This window comes from Leptidea sinapis, chromosome 35 (genome assembly GCF_905404315.1).
Source record: "Leptidea sinapis chromosome 35, ilLepSina1.1, whole genome shotgun sequence".
Lineage (NCBI taxonomy): Eukaryota > Metazoa > Arthropoda > Insecta > Lepidoptera > Pieridae > Leptidea > Leptidea sinapis.
In genome coordinates, this window is record NC_066299.1 from 4,074,866 (window position 1) to 4,095,451 (window position 20,586).

Here is a 20,586-nt window from a genome sequence, read left to right on the forward strand (position 1 = left end):
TGATGATAAACAAATCCATGGAAAATGTGGAGCAAAGTATCTGGCGCTTGGACTGTTTGGTCCCACGTCAGTACAGTGCTGCCCCCTCCAGAGTGACTAGTATATACAGGACATCTAAGGATGGATTCGCAAAAAGTGCTTAGTATGACAGTACTGAGTAGTCTTTTTGCTTTAACCGTTGCTGTCATTTGTCTCTGTGGGGAGGGAGGCTTACGCCTCCGGTAAGTCCACAGAGCGAACGAAGAACAGTGGGAAAACCATTATTTCACGTCAGTTATAAGTGGGAGAGTGGTAGGTACTAACTGGGCGTGCGAGCCCAATTCGGCCCAAATGGGTCGTTCAAGAACTTGTATTTTGGAAAAGGATTTAAGGGAATAAATAATAACCATGACACTTGAATACATATTTATATTATTATTTTTTCTTTTATTGATGACTAGCAACACATATCTTATATTTACCTACATTTAAGCTTAAAATGTGAGTGAAAGAAAATTCAGTTAGAAGTGATACCTCCGAACTGACTTTTTTCATTTACATTCATTCAGTCACAAGAATTCGGTGTTATTTTAATAATTAATATTTTTTTGATATATCTGCAACAGAAAGTTTCTTTTTTACTTTCGTTTTCTTAGGGTTCTACACGTTGTAATACTTACAAACTAAATTAAATAATATAATGGAATGTGACAATTGTATAATACTGCGACCTTACCAAAAAAGGGAAGACATGTAAACTACATAAAAATTATCGAAACTCTTATTTTTTTATTTGGTTTTTAGCTAAGAGTTAATTTTAAATCTTGCTAAACATGAGCAGGTTCAGAGTACATGCAAAATAAGTCAGTTTCTTCCTTCTTTGTGGCTGTAATAACATAATATTCTTATCTATAACATCGTTATGTTTTTTTTTATATATAAAAATAAGGGACGACACAAGCAGGTCGATCAGCTGATGGTAATCGATACGTCATGCCCATTACAATGCAGTGCCGCTCAGGATTCTTGAAAAACCCACTAATTCTGAGCGGAACTGCACTTGCGCTCGTCACCTTGAAACATAAGATGTTAAGTCTCATTTGCCCAGTAATTTCACTAGCTATGGCGCCCTTCAGGCTAAAACACAGCAATGTTTACACATTACTGCTTCACGGCAGACATAGGCGCTGTTGTGGTACCCATAATCTATCCGGCAACCTGTGCAAGGGAGCCTCCCACTGGTTGTTTGTTGCACATACCTAAATTGTAAATTATAATTATTATTTAAATAATTAAGTACCATTTAATTGTTTAAACAACACATTACATTTCACATGTTGAGTTTGTCTTTAATGAGTTTACACTTTAGTCAAGAAGTTAAAGTAGTTTAAGATAAAAATATCTAATCTGTTGACAGCCCTATAAAATAAAATGTCTAAGCTGTCATAGCGCGGTTAGCTACAGTCATTTTATAATTCGTTACGACTGTCTTAGATCATATTGCCACTAATATGGGCAGAATATGTGGCATCTTCGTGTCCATCGGATTTCTTGCTCCTATATAAAGCTTTAAAGTAAGTCTGAAGCGATCGCGGGGTTCTCGCCAGCTAATTCGTAGACGGAATGCGCCAGTCTCCGAGCTTGTTGTACCGCAGTGGACGCTGGTAGCAACCCTAGGTGTATGCAAACTAGCTCTTTGATGTTGACTCCTTGACTGTCGTTCGGGAATGCCAGGTCGAGTAGCTGCCTGTAAACAAATTCGCAGTGTGGGTACAAAGTTACGTGTCAGGACCAGTGGTGTGGATTGGTTTTCTCGCAAGGTAGGTACTGTAGATCTAATTAATCGTATTTGCGCTTTAGCCGGACAGCGCTAGGATTTGAGCTCAAAATATTAAAGTTGTTTGTGCTTTGCATATGTTTCCGGACCATTTTGTCAACCTAGTACTATAGTTTGTGTCATTAGGTACATAATAATATAATAGTTAGAAATTCAGATATTGCACACGTAACACGAAGAGGCTAAGGTTTTTACTAAGTATTACTTCGTTTTTACTGGGTGGGTGTTCAATAGAAGTTTGGTTATTACCTTTTGTCTATTGAATATCGGAACTAAATTAACTTTAACACTAGTGGTATATATTGCAAGTATATGCAAGCCCCTGGATCAGGACTGTAGGGTTTGGAAACACCAGTAGCTATATATAGTTCTGCGAATAATTTATGATGCGTCCCAGCCGTTAGTACAATACTTCATAATAGGTGATAATAGCTCGTTAAATATTAATACTGATCATAAACAACGCAGTTGCATCGCTTGTTATAACGCATTGAATACACTCCAACATCAACCAGACACTGAATTAATCAAAATGTACAGGTCGCATCTTATGTAAGTATTATTCTCAAATGATTTCGATAGTATAGGCATTAAAACAAAAAATGTTGTTCACGTAACAGCTAGTTATGTCATACTCGACCTTAGCATGCGAGACATAATATTACTTTATCTTCACCTATGCTTTAAATCCTCTATTAAAGATTCTAAAACAGCTTATTGCCAACATTAAAACACCCAATGTCCTAATAACCATTACATCATCCAAACGAGTGTTGTAATGAAATTCAGTGCAACATTATATCATCTGTTTTCATAATATCACTCCTTTGGATGATATTACAATTACTAGGACTGGATTTTTTAATGTTAGCAGTAAGCTTACTGTTTCAGAATCTTTTATAGAGGTTGATAAGATATAGATAGAACTGTTGATAATTAGGTATTAAGACACTCATTACACAACAGTTGCCTAAACTGACTTGCCGCAGTCCGCTGCGGCGTATAGTTGAGCGAAGCGAGGTATACTAAGTCTTTGTATAAAAACTGATGTTGTAGATCATGAACATTCGAAAATGATCAAAGGATAGCAGTGTTTCTACTAAAACTTATTGTTATTTGATAAATCGGCTCAATTTTTCAATAAATATAAATGATAATTTAGAAATCATGTTTGTTTTTAAATATAATAATTGAATCAAGTCGAAATTTGTAATACCTAGAAAATTTCGAAAGCTTTCGATGAGTTGAATTTTTTTTAAATCGGTCCAGAAATGGCCGAGAAACAATTTAACACAGAAATCAATTGGAGTCACCCGCTGGGAGCTCCGCTCAGCTTCGCTTCGCTCAATAACTATTACGCTGGTACCAGTTGAATTTCTGTAAAGTTGTCCACGTCGCTCCCACCACTGCCCGGCGACATGCGACATGCTACGTGTATCGTATGTACGTGTATCACACCTGTAGAAGGCGGACAGAATGTCTCCCGGCGGAGGTAACGCGCGCAGTGCAGCGGGGTGGTGAGGAGCGGGCCGCGTGGGTTGTCCTCGTCGCTCCCACCACTGCACGGCGACATGCGACATGCTACGTGTATCGTATGTACGTGTATCACACCTGTAGAAGGCGGACAGAATGTCTCCCGGCGGAGGTAACGCGCGCAGTGCAGCGGGGTGGTGAGGAGCGGGCCGCGTGGGTTGTCCTCGTCGCTCCCACCACTGCACGGCGACATGCGACATGCTACGTGTATCGTATGTACGTGTATCACACCTGTAGAAGGCGGACAGAATGTCTCCCGGCGGAGGTAACGCGCGCAGTGCAGCGGGGTGGTGAGGAGCGGGCCGCGTGGGTTGTCCTCGTCGCTCCCACCACTGCACGGCGACATGCGACATGCTACGTGTATCGTATGTACGTGTATCACACCTGTAGAAGGCGGACAGAATGTCTCCCGGCGGAGGTAACGCGCGCAGTGCAGCGGGGTGGTGAGGAGCGGGCCGCGTGGGTTGTCCTCGTCGCTCCCACCACTGCACGGCGACATGCGACATGCTACGTGTATCGTATGTACGTGTATCACACCTGTAGAAGGCGGACAGAATGTCTCCCGGCGGAGGTAACGCGCGCAGTGCAGCGGGGTGGTGAGGAGCGGGCCGCGTGGGTTGTCCTCGTCGCTCCCACCACTGCACGGCGACATGCGACATGCTACGTGTATCGTATGTACGTGTATCACACCTGTAGAAGGCGGACAGAATGTCTCCCGGCGGAGGTAACGCGCGCAGTGCAGCGGGGTGGTGAGGAGCGGGCCGCGTGGGTTGTCCTCGTCGCTCCCACCACTGCACGGCGACATGCGACATGCTACGTGTATCGTATGTACGTGTATCACACCTGTAGAAGGCGGACAGAATGTCTCCCGGCGGAGGTAACGCGCGCAGTGCAGCGGGGTGGTGAGGAGCGGGCCGCGTGGGTTGTCCTCGTCGCTCCCACCACTGCACGGCGACATGCGACATGCTACGTGTATCGTATGTACGTGTATCACACCTGTAGAAGGCGGACAGAATGTCTCCCGGCGGAGGTAACGCGCGCAGTGCAGCGGGGTGGTGAGGAGCGGGCCGCGTGGGTTGTCCTCGTCGCTCCCACCACTGCACGGCGACATGCGACATGCTACGTGTATCGTATGTACGTGTATCACACCTGTAGAAGGCGGACAGAATGTCTCCCGGCGGAGGTAACGCGCGCAGTGCAGCGGGGTGGTGAGGAGCGGGCCGCGTGGGTTGTCCTCGTCGCTCCCACCACTGCACGGCGACATGCGACATGCTACGTGTATCGTATGTACGTGTATCACACCTGTAGAAGGCGGACAGAATGTCTCCCGGCGGAGGTAACGCGCGCAGTGCAGCGGGGTGGTGAGGAGCGGGCCGCGTGGGTTGTCCTCGTCGCTCCCACCACTGCACGGCGACATGCGACATGCTACGTGTATCGTATGTACGTGTATCACACCTGTAGAAGGCGGACAGAATGTCTCCCGGCGGAGGTAACGCGCGCAGTGCAGCGGGGTGGTGAGGAGCGGGCCGCGTGGGTTGTCCTCGTCGCTCCCACCACTGCACGGCGACATGCGACATGCTACGTGTATCGTATGTACGTGTATCACACCTGTAGAAGGCGGACAGAATGTCTCCCGGCGGAGGTAACGCGCGCAGTGCAGCGGGGTGGTGAGGAGCGGGCCGCGTGGGTTGTCCTCGTCGCTCCCACCACTGCACGGCGACATGCGACATGCTACGTGTATCGTATGTACGTGTATCACACCTGTAGAAGGCGGACAGAATGTCTCCCGGCGGAGGTAACGCGCGCAGTGCAGCGGGGTGGTGAGGAGCGGGCCGCGTGGGTTGTCCTCGTCGCTCCCACCACTGCACGGCGACATGCGACATGCTACGTGTATCGTATGTACGTGTATCACACCTGTAGAAGGCGGACAGAATGTCTCCCGGCGGAGGTAACGCGCGCAGTGCAGCGGGGTGGTGAGGAGCGGGCCGCGTGGGTTGTCCTCGTCGCTCCCACCACTGCACGGCGACATGCGACATGCTACGTGTATCGTATGTACGTGTATCACACCTGTAGAAGGCGGACAGAATGTCTCCCGGCGGAGGTAACGCGCGCAGTGCAGCGGGGTGGTGAGGAGCGGGCCGCGTGGGTTGTCCTCGTCGCTCCCACCACTGCACGGCGACATGCGACATGCTACGTGTATCGTATGTACGTGTATCACACCTGTAGAAGGCGGACAGAATGTCTCCCGGCGGAGGTAACGCGCGCAGTGCAGCGGGGTGGTGAGGAGCGGGCCGCGTGGGTTGTCCTCGTCGCTCCCACCACTGCACGGCGCACACGTGGAGCGCACCGCGACGCCATGTTGCCGCTCCGTAGCCCTCCCGCAGCGAGAACATCACGCGACGCATTATAATACGGATCTATCAAGACAGACACAGTATTATATAGATGGTTTTTTTCGAAGGGCGGTGATGGCCAAGTCGGAAACTACGAGTAGTAGAGAAAAGTCGTGAAAGTAGTCATGCCCTTAATTTATAAGAATACAAGTACTGCATATTTACATTTTTAAAATTTCTTTCTACTTTTGACGGAAATCGACCCGAATGATATTTCAAAAAAAAAATACATCCAGTACCTATTATTGGACCAATGAACTTCGTTGCTGGTAAGGATCAATCTTTGCAAATAAATGTATTACTTAAAATGAAAGGAAATACCAAATCTTTTGTTTTATTATTTTTACACGGAAGAAAACTCACCTCCTATTCTAACTTTTTAGCGATGAGGCTCAATTCCCCCTCAGCGTGTACGTGAACAAGCAAAACTATCGCTTCTAGGGCACCGAAAATCCACGAGTGATGCTCGAGGAGCCATTACACCCGCTCAAAGTGACTGCATGGTGCGCTGTTCACGCTGGAGGAGTCATCGGGCCATTTTTTTCGAGAACGCCGCTGGCCAAACGACAACAGTGGACGGTGCGCGCTATAGGGTCATGTTGACCGAGTTTGTTCTGCCGCAATTGGACGAATTAGGACTGCAGGACATGTGGTTTCAACAGGACGAATCAACGGCACATACTGCGCGAGCCACAACCGATATTCTGAAGGCGGCGTTCCCGGGTCGCTTCATCTCCCGTTTTGGCGATTTGCACTGGCCCGCGAGATCGCCCGATTTAACCGTTTCAGACTTTTTTATATATGTTATCATGAAAAAGCCCGATACTCTGGAAGCCCTCAAGGACAACATTTGATACGAGTGCGAGAATCTGTCGCCCGAAGTTCTCGCAATGGCAATTCGCAATTCTATGGCAATCAATTGTGATGGCGCCCACTTGGCCGATATCATCTTCTCGACTTGACCACTACAATTCTAAAGGTTCAAATAAACATAATCAAAAGACAGAATCGAAGATTTTCATTTAGAAAAAAAAGAGAGCCAAGCAACATCGGATGACTTCTTTTGGCCCACCCTGTATATAATGATAATGGTAATAATAATAAAATTGAGGCTAAATCACTGATCTTATCGACATGAAACTACCACCATTCGATGCGAAATTTTCCTATTTGTAATAAGATGAACAAAACTTAATTTATTTCCTTTTAAAATTCGCTCTGCGAAGCGGACGGGAACGGCTTGTAATATTATAAATTCCCCGTCGCGTCTGTCAATAATTGTTCGATATGTTCGGAAAAAAATGAAGCCGGCTGGGAGCTTTCCTGGATAACGTTGCCTTAATCCTGTTAAGAAAAACAATGTACGGTAACTGGTTGGACTGTTTCTCTTTAATAGATCTAATATAGCCATCAAAAACATACATTAAAAAAAACCAAGTCTCGGAACTGTTTTAACGTTAGAACGTAAAAAGTTGTGAGATCCATGTAATACCAAGTCGGTCAATTTGGTCCTTCTGTCTTAAGTTGTTTACATTTGAAATATACCGTGTTTATACAATGTCTGCTTGCTTGCTGATAATTAGGCTTCTAGTCCACAACGAAGGTAAAGCGAGTTGAAAATGGCCTTGACTGCATCAAGAAAAAGATGGTACGGCCGTGCCGCTTGTTTTACTCCGACTTGGCAGGAGCACTATCGTGCCCCCAGATAGATAAATTACTAAATCTATTCTTATTTATAAAAAATGTTTACACACCCATACCTAGTATTGTGTTAATTGGGAAGCTTTTTATATATAGTATTTAAAGGAGCCACAATTGAGACATTAAATGAACGCATATGTACATAACAGCTTAGAATAATAACGCTCAGAACGATAGTTTCACTCATAGTTATTGTCAATATAGAAGTAACATTATAATTAATGTGTGCGTCAGCATCACGTATCTACTTACATTCGCCAACACGCACACAACAGCCAAATAATGTTGCAAGTGAATAGACATTTCCCTAAATCAGTAAATTGTAATAAATACTAGGCTATATGTTATAAGAAAAAAGAAATAAAACATAAATTTTGAATTCAATAAAAACAACACATAATATAATGTACTTATATGTGATTTTCATATCGTTATTTTTATTATAAGTCGCGTTGGTAAACCCTTTCAATGCACAGTAAGTCAATTTTCAATTAAATTTCGCGTGCTGATTGTCATGGAACTTGACGGTGTGACACTGATGCGGCGGGTAACGTATATTGGAAATTGCTTCAATTCTACTACTCACGTTCTAAGCGTTATTATTCCAAGCTTAAGAGCTACTTAACCTTAATCATAGAAATATAAGTAATCATAGGAAATAAATTTGCGAATTCATTGTCTTAAAATGATTACCGTATCGGGTGTCAACATGTCCACACAGTCAGCCATATCCGGTGCGAGGAATCGGCCAGTAGTTCGGTCTATGTATATAAAGTGTATCAGCCCCGGAAACTCTTCCACATACTTGTGCAGCGTTAGGGAACTACCACTACTAGCACCCTCAATCACACCAGTGACACCCATATTAAGCGAAATAATTGATACAAATATACACAGCAAGACACAAAATGAAATTACACAAATAAAATTTGAAAACAAAATTTTATGAATGTTCAGGCGTGAACATCGCGCCTATGTCACTGACGTGAAGACGGCAGCGAGACAGCGCAATACGGACACCTATCGTGCATAACTTCGGCCCATTACTTCAGAACTCTGGCGCAAGGCGCACGTACCTTTGTTTAAAATATAACCTTATGTAAAGATATCAAGTAGTTGTAAAACCATTGAAATTATATATTTATAAAGAATTTGTGGACGTTTTACTCATTCGCCCACATGAATGATCCGGGACTCGAGCCCACGACCGATAACCTGCTCAATCCCAATATTTGCATATTAGGAACAGGTTAACACAACTGTAAAGTAGATCCTGTAGATGAAGCCCCAACCTGAGAGTTGAACAGAACATACAAGATTTTATGAAGATACGTCACTCGAACGATTGGCTCAGTTGGGAGAGAGAAATTTTGTTTTCAAATTTTACTTGTGTATTAATCCCAGAAGTGATTGATCACTTTTAAAACATAACAAATTGTTTACATGAAATTAATGAAGTAATTATCAATACCTCAGTTCCAATTTGGAACTTTCAAAGTGTAACAAGTATGAAATTTGGTAGGATTGAGATAAGTATGAGAAATTATTCCATAAACGATAAACCACAAGTACCAAAGAGAAACAAGTTTAAGGCAGTTTAGTTGTTACTTCCAATAGGTCTTATGAGTCTTGCATAATTTCGTTTTATACAGTAACAACTCGAGATGAAATTTAAATTTTGTTTAAAACCCTTTTCTAAATTGGACGTAGTTCCCGAAAAACGTTCCAAGCCACAAACATCACATTTTAAGGAATTCGTGTTTAAAGTTTTATAAATACAAGTGTATTCCATACACGTGGGTTGGGCTACTAAGTCATTATGTCATTTAAAGAGTGACAGTAGGGCTGCCATTTTCGGTCAGTCCGTTAATATGAATCACGTGACCAGTTTTGTGTTCTTGACTCAATTTCGACATGATTGTGGTTTGGAACGTTTTTCTGGAATTACATCCAATTGTTATTCTTGCGAACTGAGGTATCGTTATGTTGATAATGATCCCGTCTGATTTCATACATGCACAAAACTTAATAACAGCGACAAACATAACGTGAACCCTGATTATGAATTACTTGAAAAATCTGAGCAAAATTATATGATGCCATTACAAAATCTGACGATAAAAAAAAATGGCTATTTTAAACCATAAAGTGGCATAACCTTCTTCAAAAGGTAACCTACAGTCAGAAGTACTACAAAAATTAGCACAGGACATTATTATTACTTAGTAGCTGAACATTAAAAATGTTAAAATTCACTGTGACTCCATTCGCTTTGAATAGGTAAGTGGCAATAGTAAGTTGGCAAAGTTTTGTCTCAAACGGATGAAAGGTTTAGCAGTTTATTTAACACGAACAAACAAGCATCAATATTTATATGTATAGAGAGTCTTGTCAGTAATGTGACAGTAACAGAATTGTACACAGTGAGAATTGTACTCTGCCTGTTATTCTCTTTGCACGATGGCCTAAGACTACGTCCCGGTATAATTTATGTCATACTGACAGTTCGCCATTTCATCGCTATTGTCGTGTCTTTCACACCTATAGAAAGTCAATGCCTTTGTTTCACTTGAAAATAGTTAGAGAACAGTCATCGCAACTGATGACGTATTCTTAGGTCAATCACGTGACCCAGCTGCCATGGGAAGAGAAAACAAACGGAGAATAATATTATACTATGGTTAGAACAACATCTTCTGGTACTTGGATATCTGTGGGTTTTTTATTATATTATAAAAAGGATATGATCCCAAACTGAAGTATCTCTTAGCCTTCACTTGAAGAAAGTCAACATACGGCGCTAGCAATTCCTGGAGGTCCTTTAAAGCTTGTTGCATTTTTAGGCTCGGGATGTCTGGCTTCAATATCTCTATAACTGCTTCCAATGCTGTATGCATGGCGATGGCTGTCGTTTCTGGAGTAAGTGGGGTTGTTGTTGTACAAGACTTCCTCAGTTCCGACATCCTACTTGTAAGTCGAGCGGAAAGAGCCGAGCCACATTTGCTTTTCCGAAGCGCGTCTGTTGTCTGTAACATTTTATTTTTAGTGTTTTTATGTAATAGGAAGTTGAGTTTATACTAAAAGGTGTGTGTGATTAAAATAGTCAACTCTTTTGTGCCTGTATCGTATGGTATAGGGGCTCCTGTTTCCGCAATTAAACTACTAGTATAGGTCCCTTTTGCGTGCAGAATTGGCCAATTACTCCAACCAGCCCAGCTCCTTCCAGAAGTTCAGAACATTCCTGGGGTGTTCGCAGACTTCTTGGAGCGAACTCGTATTAGTTAAAGATTTTGCCCGTTGGTTGGCCACCCCCGCACATTCAAGGATTACGTGAGAGACCGTTTCATCCTCGTCTAGATACCCTCTGCACTTAGAACGTTACGCCGATTGTGAAAAGGTGCTTGTTTAATGATGTGTGACTCGTTAGGGTTCCCACCATTATACGGAAGTCATGTCTGTTGAGGCTGATAAGTCTACGTGTCAGTTTGGGCGACAGTGCAGGTATCACTTCTTTCGACTGTCTAGAGCTTGAGACATTCATCCATCGGGTGTTGTGTCGGTTTTTGGTGAGAGAGCGTATCCATGAGCGCATTTGGCTGAAGGGCAGTTGCAGAAGTACTCTTTTGTGCTGTTTAGCACAAGTTTACAATGTCTCGACCTCTAATTGTTAAAAATATGCGAGGGTTCTCACAAAAATATTCTGCATATAAGATGTTGACCCACATTTCAATTTTAAAACTAGTAATTTGATAAAAAAAATTGTTAGTAGCAATATCGTGTTGTGTCATGAAAACACCGAACACGTGCAACTGATGTCGTCTATGTAACATGCCTAATTACGAGTACAGTGCACGCCATTGATGCTCCATCTTATAAAACCAGTAGGAGGCTCCCGGAGATAATGTGTAAATATTAATGTGTTTCGGTCTGAAGGACGCCGTAGCTATTGAAATTACTGGACAAATGAGACTTAACATCTCATATCTCAAGGTGACGAGCGCAATTGTAGTGCCGCTCAGAATTTTTGGGTTTTTCAAGAATCCTGAGCGGCACTGCATTGTCGTTGATCGTCTCGTCCCTTATTTTCATTAAAAAAACTCACTGTATGAAATATAATTGTTAACACTGTACTGGCTGTAAAAGGCTGGAAACTTATTATCGCTCAGTCTTATGCTGTTACATGCTGCCATCAGGTTTTCACAGCTCATTTGGTAGTTTTTGATGTGATTTGAAATTATATTTTGAATAAAAATATTTGAATTTGAATTCACTGGCCAAGCAAATGCAAGAGCGGCCGCTGGTAGCTCAATAATTTCAACTATTAAAGTACCTTTTTGAGTGCAGCTTCGAAGGCATCTAAAGAATTAGGTAACATTTCCAAGTCTCTTTGTAGTAGAATTTTCCTCAAATTCGTCAATATTTGACTTGACGAATGCACAGCAATACCAACTTCTCTGAAAATTTTATTGTTCTTTAAAAAAAAAAAAACTCTATTCTTTTTACTCTCAATGCTATGAATAATTGTTTTACTAAGAGACTTCGTAAACTATCAATTAACCTAATATTTTATATAAATGACATTCATTGGAAATTTGGTTTTAACATTCATTATAGAATAGAATAGAAACACTTTATCTATCTATATAAAAATGAATTGCTGTTCGTTAGTCTCGCTAAAACTCGAGAACGGCTGGAGCGATTTGGCTAATTTTGGTCTTGAATTATTTGTGGAAGTCCAGAGAAGGTTTAAAAGGTGAATAAATAGGAAAATGCTGCTAAATTTAATAAAAACAACAAATTTGTTTTTCCTTTGATGTGTCCATACATAATTTCTATGAGAGAATTTATTGACGCACGGTTTGACAGTTCTGCTGTGAAACAATTTCATTACGACAGCAGGGTGCATATTTTACAAAGTAATTTTTGATATTATGATATATTATTGACAAATTCATATAAAAACATTATTTTATTTATTATATACAGAACAACGTCTATCGGGTCAGCTAGTTAGCAATAAAAAAACACTCACACAAAAACACAACAATTTACAATATTAATTAAAATACTAATTTAAATAACGTAACAATATTATAAAAATTAATAATAAATAAATAAAAATAACAGTGTGAGCGTGATTCCCTGCTAAAAGGAGCTGACTCAGTATATTGTTGTGTCAGTGCAGAAGACACCAACACAACACTGGTTTTCAGCAGCCCCTCGTGACATTTGAAGTAGAAAGTTCCTTTAGTCTTCCCATTGTAATTAATTTGTGTAGGTAGGTATCAAAGGGAATGACAAAATATTACATTTTATTTTTTCTTAATTTATAGTGTAATAAAATAAAAATAAATTTATTATTATTACAATTATTTAATTGTAATAATAATAAATATGAACTCATAGTATAATCTGCACGTAACTGTATATAATATAATAATACTAGCGGACCCAGCAAACGTTGTATTGCCGATATTAAAATCGCGATACAAAAGTAACTGTTGATCGCAGATGGGTGAAAATTTATAAGTTGTATGTATTTTTTAATGCTGACTCATAATCTAACAAATTAAAAAAAAAAATCGTGTGGACCACCCTTAACATTTAGGGGGATGAAAAATAGATGTTTTCCGATTCTCAGACCTACCCAATATGCACTCAAAATTTCATTAGAATCGGTCAAGCCGTTTCGGAGGAGTTCGGTCCCGCACACCGTGACACGAGAATTTTATATATTAGATAATATTATAATTCTTTAAAATGTTATATAAGTTTATGATATAATGAGTATTAATCATTATATCAAAAATGTATTATTAAAGTAATAAAGTATTACATAAAAGCTTTTTTAAAGTTTAACGAAACACATAGAAGATATAGATTTCGAACAATTAGCGACCTCCTCCGTTGAAACATTCTTTTAAAATACTACGTTACTTAAGAAGAGTTATTAGTTTTTGGCCTTTCTTTCGATTGGCATCATAAAAGTAGGGGTGTTTTTTTTTTACATTTCAGTCGGTTCGATTCCCAGACGAGGCAAGTAATTTTTAGAAAATCTTTGAATGCAGAAGTACTAACTTTTAAAAATAACATAAAGTATTCTTTCAGTAAAATAGCCTATCTTCGATATTTAAGGTACTTTTCCTTCATGTCCCATAACTTTGGGACAGCCTGTATATTAAAAAATATAAATGAAGAATGCAAGGTTTTTGTTTCTTTAATTCTCATCGACTTTCATCAGTATCAATTTTGGACAAAAGAAGAAATCGCTTTGACTTTATGAAAAAAATATGCTCCATAAATACCAAATACCTCAAATCCATATCGATGAGCACAGCAAATACAATGCGAGGGGCGACTTCCACCAGATGCAAAGAGTGTGGTGCACAGGGGTTACCACCAATTCCAGCACAAAGGTTTACAATAGCACTGTTCTCTTCAGACAACCCTGAAAAATAGTCTGAAGTTGTATACTGTCTATCAATGTACCAATAATAATAATAATAAATCATTTATTTTCAGGCATTACCCATAGATATACAAACAATCTTAACTTAAATTTAATTACATAACACTGTTGAGTTTAATTCGATATTAATTAAATTACAGTTTAAAATTTAAGATATGTCATAATAACAAATAAAAAGAAAATAATTAATAATATTAATAATTTAAATTCGGAAAAAAAATCCATAATAATTGTTAATAAAATGTCCTAAATTATGTTAGTATAATTATAATTAAACAGAAACTAATTAAAACTATAACTAAACCAATATGATAATAGTAAAATTAACTAAAACCTGGACACTAGACACAAAAATTTAAAGGCATCACCGACAGTCACCTCTACAGGGCATTTCCGTCTGGCCTCGCATATTATGTAAAATATTTGGGAATGCCACTACACACCGAAGAACCTGTAAAGACCCCATGAGGCTTCTCTGCCTTTAGTCAAAGTAGCGTTAACAGAAGTAAAACAGATAACATCTTACACGGGGTACTAAGAAGTAAGCGGGTAGCGGGTCAAGGCAGACTGACGCATTGCCCTTCCCCGCAACACCACCCGCTACCCGCTCACATCTTAAGTCCCCGCCCCCGTCTGTCACCCCATGGGACGGTCGCGCACGAAGTTGTCGGACTATAAGTACTGTGGCAATTTCACACACATAATGTCATGAAATCACTGATGTGTATAAATACCACTGGACAGGCTGTTCCATATGTTTGACAGCAATTTTTTTGTGCCTATTTGAAACGTCACTCGCGAGCGTCCAGAGAACTAATTTTGTCGTATAATACAAATGGCTGCGAAGGAACGTACAATACTCTGAAGTATTTTTTGCATTTTGAATTAATTTCGTTCGTTATCCGTGTTATTTATACTTCAAGAATCAACGTAATAAAGTACACAATTTTTTTTTGTAAATAGTTTTCTACTATCTATCGATGTTTGTCATTACTAGTTTTAGTACCGCAGACTCTCGCTACATAGCCAACAGCGCCACAATGGCGAATATCAAATAGGCACAAAAGCACTTTGACAGCCGCCAGTCCAGTGGTATATAGTAGAGGTCAGTACATGAAAAATATGTTTATTAGATTCAAGGAATAAAACTCAAAAAAGTTAATGCGGCGTTACAATATGGATTCATTTATATTATTTACTTACATGGCAATCTCACATTCCGAATGTTTTCATCAATTTTTCTCAGCTCATTCCAATACTCTTGAGCAGCTATGCATTGAATGCTTAATAAAATGAGATCTGGAGGCATCAAATCATCAGAGCCACGACTGAAAAGATAGTGAAGTTAACACAGAATAATAATTATATCTGCAGAATATTTACGAACTAGTACTATAAACATTGGTACTAACTAGCATTAGTTTGAATATGCTATCCTTGTTATATAGAAATTGAAAATTGTTATGTTTTTGTTTTCGAAGCGGTAGTAGTATCTAGTAGTTATTAGAAATGACATCAATAAGAATTCTAAAGGAATCAATTTTGAGAAAATAAATGCCTTTTATGCTTTTTAAGACAAAAAAATACAAAGACTAAATAAGGGGTAAGGCCATCCCATCCCATCCATTTCAGATAAAAAAAATAATTTTCAGTGATAGAGTTTATTATAAATTGTTGCACTGAAGTGTTGATGAAAACTTTTGAATGAAATAAAAAAATGAACATGAAAAAAAACCAACCTATTAAATTTTATATCTTAATATATATAAATTACGTGACACGTTTTTTGTCCGCGATGGACTCCTAAACTAATGAACGGATTTTAATGGGGATTACTTCATGGAGTGCAGTTTGGCCCAACTTGAGAGATAGGATAGTTTTTATTTCGATTTGGGACCCATAATTTTTTTTATTTTCAATATTTGTTTTGTATGGACATATTTTCTATGAGAGAATTTAGTGACGCACGGTTTGAGTTACACTGTGAAACAATTTCATTATAACAACAGGGAGCATATTTTACGAGATAATTCTTGATGTTTTGAAATATTATTGGCAAATTCCTATAAAACGTAAATAAGTATTTTTTTTATTATTTACAGAACAACGTCTGTGGGGTCAGCTAGTATATTATATATATAAATAGTTTATCCGCTAAACCGTGATTCTGACAGTGACGAACTTAAATATCGAGAAGCACAGCTAAATTAGGACTAGAGCCTAGGCGCTGATTCGCTCCCGGACCACCACCACGTTTTCGATTTTCCGAATTCATACGAATGTTTATTGAATACTCTTATGCTGTAGGAAAACACCGTGAAAAACAAAGATCTGTGTATCTTTGCTTTAAATCTAGCGTTTTTACGCAAGATAGGCGCACAGCACACGTAGAGTTGAGCAAAAATAGCCTGTGATACCTACAGATATTTAACAATACAATATATATATATATATATATATAACAATCATATAACTCTCATTGTTAAGGCAATGATCATAAGAAACATTTTCGTTTGACATTTTTTTCTCAGTCTATTGTGGCAATTTTAAGTTTCTAGCCTTAAGCTTTTGGCCACTAAAAAAACGCAACTCATTGTTTTTGCAGTACCTTGAACTTCACGAAATTTCATGCAAATATGTCCAAGAAATAAAAAGTTTCATACAAACTTTTATCTCTATGTCAGTAAAGGAATATTTGTGCAAAATTTAGTTGTACTCGACCCAGCGGTTTCGCCTGTGCGTTGCTGGTTCAGTCAGTTATTTCTGCTTTAATATATAGGTATCTAATATATAAAATTCTCATGTCTCAGTATTTGTTACCAAACTTATCCCGATTTGTATGAGATTTTAATTGCAACTTTTTTTACATAGTCCATGGTAATACAACATTTGCTGGGTGAGCTAGTAGATAAATAATATAAATTACCTTGAATATAACGCAAGCATTTTATCACCAACATATAACATAAGGTGATAATGGGGATGTGGTGATGTTCTAAGGTCCTTAGAAATTGTTTTGAGCGCATTTAGTGCTGCTGTTGTGGCACCACTCTCACCAATAATACCACTTGCTCCTGGTATTGAATCACCTTTCCCTCTGCTCTCAATAAGAACTGACAACCAGTCTTGATAAACAGATGAATGTAGGCTGCAATAAGAAATGTTACACGAAACTTAATAAAATTGTTTTTTTATAAGCTGTAGTATCACCGCCACCCACATTTTCTTGAAACACCAGAGGAATCACAGGAGCGATGCGGGCATTTAAGGAAGCTGTATGCGCTTTTTTTGAAGGTACCCATTTCATATCGTCCCGGAAACACCGCACAGGGAAGTTCATTCCACAGCTTAGTAGTGTGGAGTAGAAAGCTCCTTGAATATGGCACTGTGGAGGACCGCCACACATCCAGATGGTGAGATGATATCCTAACTTGTGGCATGTCATGGGAAGGTAGAAATCGGCGGCAGGAATCAAGTGAAACAGCTCTTCGGAACACTCCCCATGATAAATGCGGTAGAAGAAGATATAGATAGAACAGTAAGTATGTACAATTAACTGGATTTGTAGTGTTTGACAAGGGCAGCACCATACACTTACAATATACTACTGTAAAGACCAACAAAGTGAACAAGAGAGAAGAACATTATAGGATAATTTGATGATGACGATGATAAAAGGTTGATGCATCCAATATAGGATAATTTATATAAATACAGTTTATTACTTATTATGTTTTAAGAAATATTTGATATTAAAAACACTTTTATCTTTGAACACATTTCATATTGAATGCAGGACCTAACAAACTAATTTTATTTTACAGCCATTGTAAAATACTCCATTTATTGAAGAGTGGCTGTTGAGTTACTTCTTATGTTCTTCTCACACACTCTACTTTTTCTGAAAATATGGTAGATTCATTCGTTTAAAAGAAATATTTAAAGTGACAATTCAAATTAGTTTATTGACTTTGACTTTGAACATCTCTAACAAAGGCACAACAAGATAGAAAAGGTAAGTAAATCTTTTGTTACTTTAATTGAAATTATTGACAGCTTTTTAACAGTCAGCCATATTCAGCATTAGCTCTTTTGTATTTTGTATATTAAACCACTAGCACACACTTATTTAAGTGGATTCTTAGATATTTGCTACTCTCCGAGTTTCTTCAAATTCAAATATTTACCAGTGGGAGGCTCCTTTGCACAGGATGCGGGCTAGTTTATGGGTACAACAACGGCACATATTTCTGCTGTGAAGCAGTGTGCAATGTGTAAGCAATACTGTGTTTCGGTCTGAAGGGTAGTGTATATGAAAAGCTAGTGAAATTACTAGGCAAATGAGACTTAACATCTTATGTCTCAAGGTGATGAGCGCAGTTGTAGTGCCACCCAAAATTTTTGGGGTTTTTCAAGAATCCTAAACAGCACTGCATTGTTGTGGGCAGGGTGTATCAATTACCAACAGCTTAATTTCCTGCTTTTCACATCCCTTATTTTTATTAAAAAAAAAATTAAAATAGGATTTTAAAATCATTTATTGAATTTCAATGACTAATATAAGAAATCTTTTATTGTTATAGTTCCTTTACCTCACTAACATTGTTTAAAAGGTTTTAAAGTATTGAAAAATATTTGTTCTGTACATTTTCTGTGATCATGTTGTAAAAGCATATATACACTGGCCTTCAAAAGTAAGTACCACACTTTTAAAATTGGGATAACATTTTAAGTTCACAAGATATACTTTCGAAATAAAAAGGACTCCAAAGAGAATTTAATTTTGTACATAAAAACTTTATAGTCGGTAACCGGGTTGCGGTAGCGGGTTGTGGGTGTTTCGGACCTCTCCTTTTCTCAAAACGTCCCCAATTTGGTTGACAAATGTTCTACGAGGTCTCCCGCAACCGACTTGCCCACACAAACTTGCCTTATATATTTGATGCCTCATTCTTTCATCACTCATTCGCTCCATGTGTCCAAACCATTTCAGCATTTTTCAGGTACGCCAAAACGCTATTCCCACACCAAGTTCTGACCCTTATACTGTTTAGAAGGTTTATCTTGCATAATCTTATACATTGTTTCAATAGTCAACATTCACTCAAATCATCCTAATTTTAAGGAATATAATAATACATGTAAGATGATACACATTGACAAAAGACAGTGTGAGCGCCATAATCAAACTGATCTGAGGTATTATACCTTATTTGTTATTGCATTAAAGGGCACATATGCCACATAAGCCTTTACTATTTGAAGTAGGTCAAATATGCCTTTTCAATGAATTAAATCACAAATTATAAGAAAACATGAAAGCCACATCTATTCATTTATCACCTTTTGACGTAGTGTAACTTAGATGTGCTCTTTTTATGTACTATCATAGCAAAAATAGCTCAGTTTTGCCCTTAAAGCTTAAATTATAAAAAAAATATTGGCAGATAGCCCTTTTTTTCCTGATTCCAAATATGTATATAACTCCATTTCGAGGAAAAAGTTAGTTGTGCCCTTTTTCATTATGACGGCAGTATACCACACAATCAGATTCCCGGAACAGAAAGGTTAAGATTGAATCTTGGTTTTGTATAAATTAAAATAGCATAGTAATACTCACAGGCCAATATTTTGTCCACAAATATGTTGTACCAATGTTTTGCAATCCATTAGCTCTCTATGCAAATCATCAATGTTATCCTCACTTATTAACATAAATACATAGTCCAACCACTAAAACAGTCATTAATTATATTTTATTCATAATAATGCTAAAATATATTAAAATTCATGCATTTTAAGCTTACCTCATCAAATACTATGGATGTTTTGTCTTTACATTGCATGGAAGTATATGTGTTGCTAAATTGAGCCGACATGATTCTCTGAGATGTTATAATTGGTGAGAGAAGTTGAGCTACATGATGACTGTCTGTTAAGTTTTCATTACTCTCCTAGATTAAAAGAAATGTTATTTAGAAAAATTAGTACACCAATGTCATATTAATTCAGAACTTACCAGGCCGCTAAGGGATTTCATTCGACAAAGGAATTCTTCATCCCATTTAGAAAAAAGTAGATCATTAACACAATCAAAAATTAAAACTGCTTTCATTTTGGAATGAGTACTTCAATAATTTTATTATAACAATTTCTAATTGTTGCATAAAATCCTATTTCCTACAAAGTTATTATTATTTTAACATTATTTAATTACACAGAAGTAGAACATGATTTCATTATATTTTATACGAACGAGATGATCACAGAACACTTTTACTCTAATGATCAATGAAATTTAAAAACAACTTATCATTATTCATTAGTCAATAGGTACCTAACATTTATCATTTTATGTCAGCCTACCGACAGTCGAAACACTAACGTTATGAAAGCGATTGTATGAAACGTGCAGTGATTGATAGATTGACATGTGACAGCTTTAACCTTGTGAAAAACGGAGATAGCCGAAATCTACTTACTACCTACCTTGCTTTCAAACTTAGCCGGACTATACATCGTTGCCATATTGTACTATTTCAAACTTACGTCAATCTCACTGCACATTTCACATTATACTAAATTTCAATATTTATTTAGGCAGTCGCGCCTGTTAATACATAGTATTAACATCTTCTTTGAATAAAGTACAACTAATAATTTTATTTTATTTA

The 20,586-nt window shown here is 38.5% G+C and overlaps 1 protein-coding gene across 2 annotated transcripts; it reads right to left on the bottom strand.

The window, feature by feature from the left end:
• Window positions 1-394: 394 nt before the first annotated feature.
• Window positions 395-20,270, bottom strand: LOC126975308 (uncharacterized). 2 transcript variants are annotated; one of them, XM_050823130.1, is made up of 12 exons: window positions 20,169-20,270; window positions 19,932-20,092; window positions 19,720-19,866; window positions 19,533-19,645; window positions 16,839-17,060; window positions 15,116-15,240; window positions 13,756-13,891; window positions 11,774-11,897; window positions 10,189-10,469; window positions 8,137-8,296; window positions 5,570-5,766; window positions 395-1,726 (listed from the first exon to the last, which is right to left on the bottom strand). In XM_050823130.1, the coding sequence occupies exons 2-12, from the start codon at window positions 20,025-20,027 to the stop codon at window positions 1,549-1,551; spliced, it is 1,779 nt and encodes a 592-aa protein (XP_050679087.1). In that variant the 5' UTR covers window positions 20,028-20,092; window positions 20,169-20,270; the 3' UTR covers window positions 395-1,548. The 2 variants fall into 2 exon arrangements, with proteins under 2 accessions (XP_050679087.1, XP_050679086.1); XM_050823129.1 differs by lacking the exon at window positions 20,169-20,270 and having other exon boundaries at window positions 19,932-20,144.
• Between the last annotated feature and the right edge of the window lie 316 nt (window positions 20,271-20,586).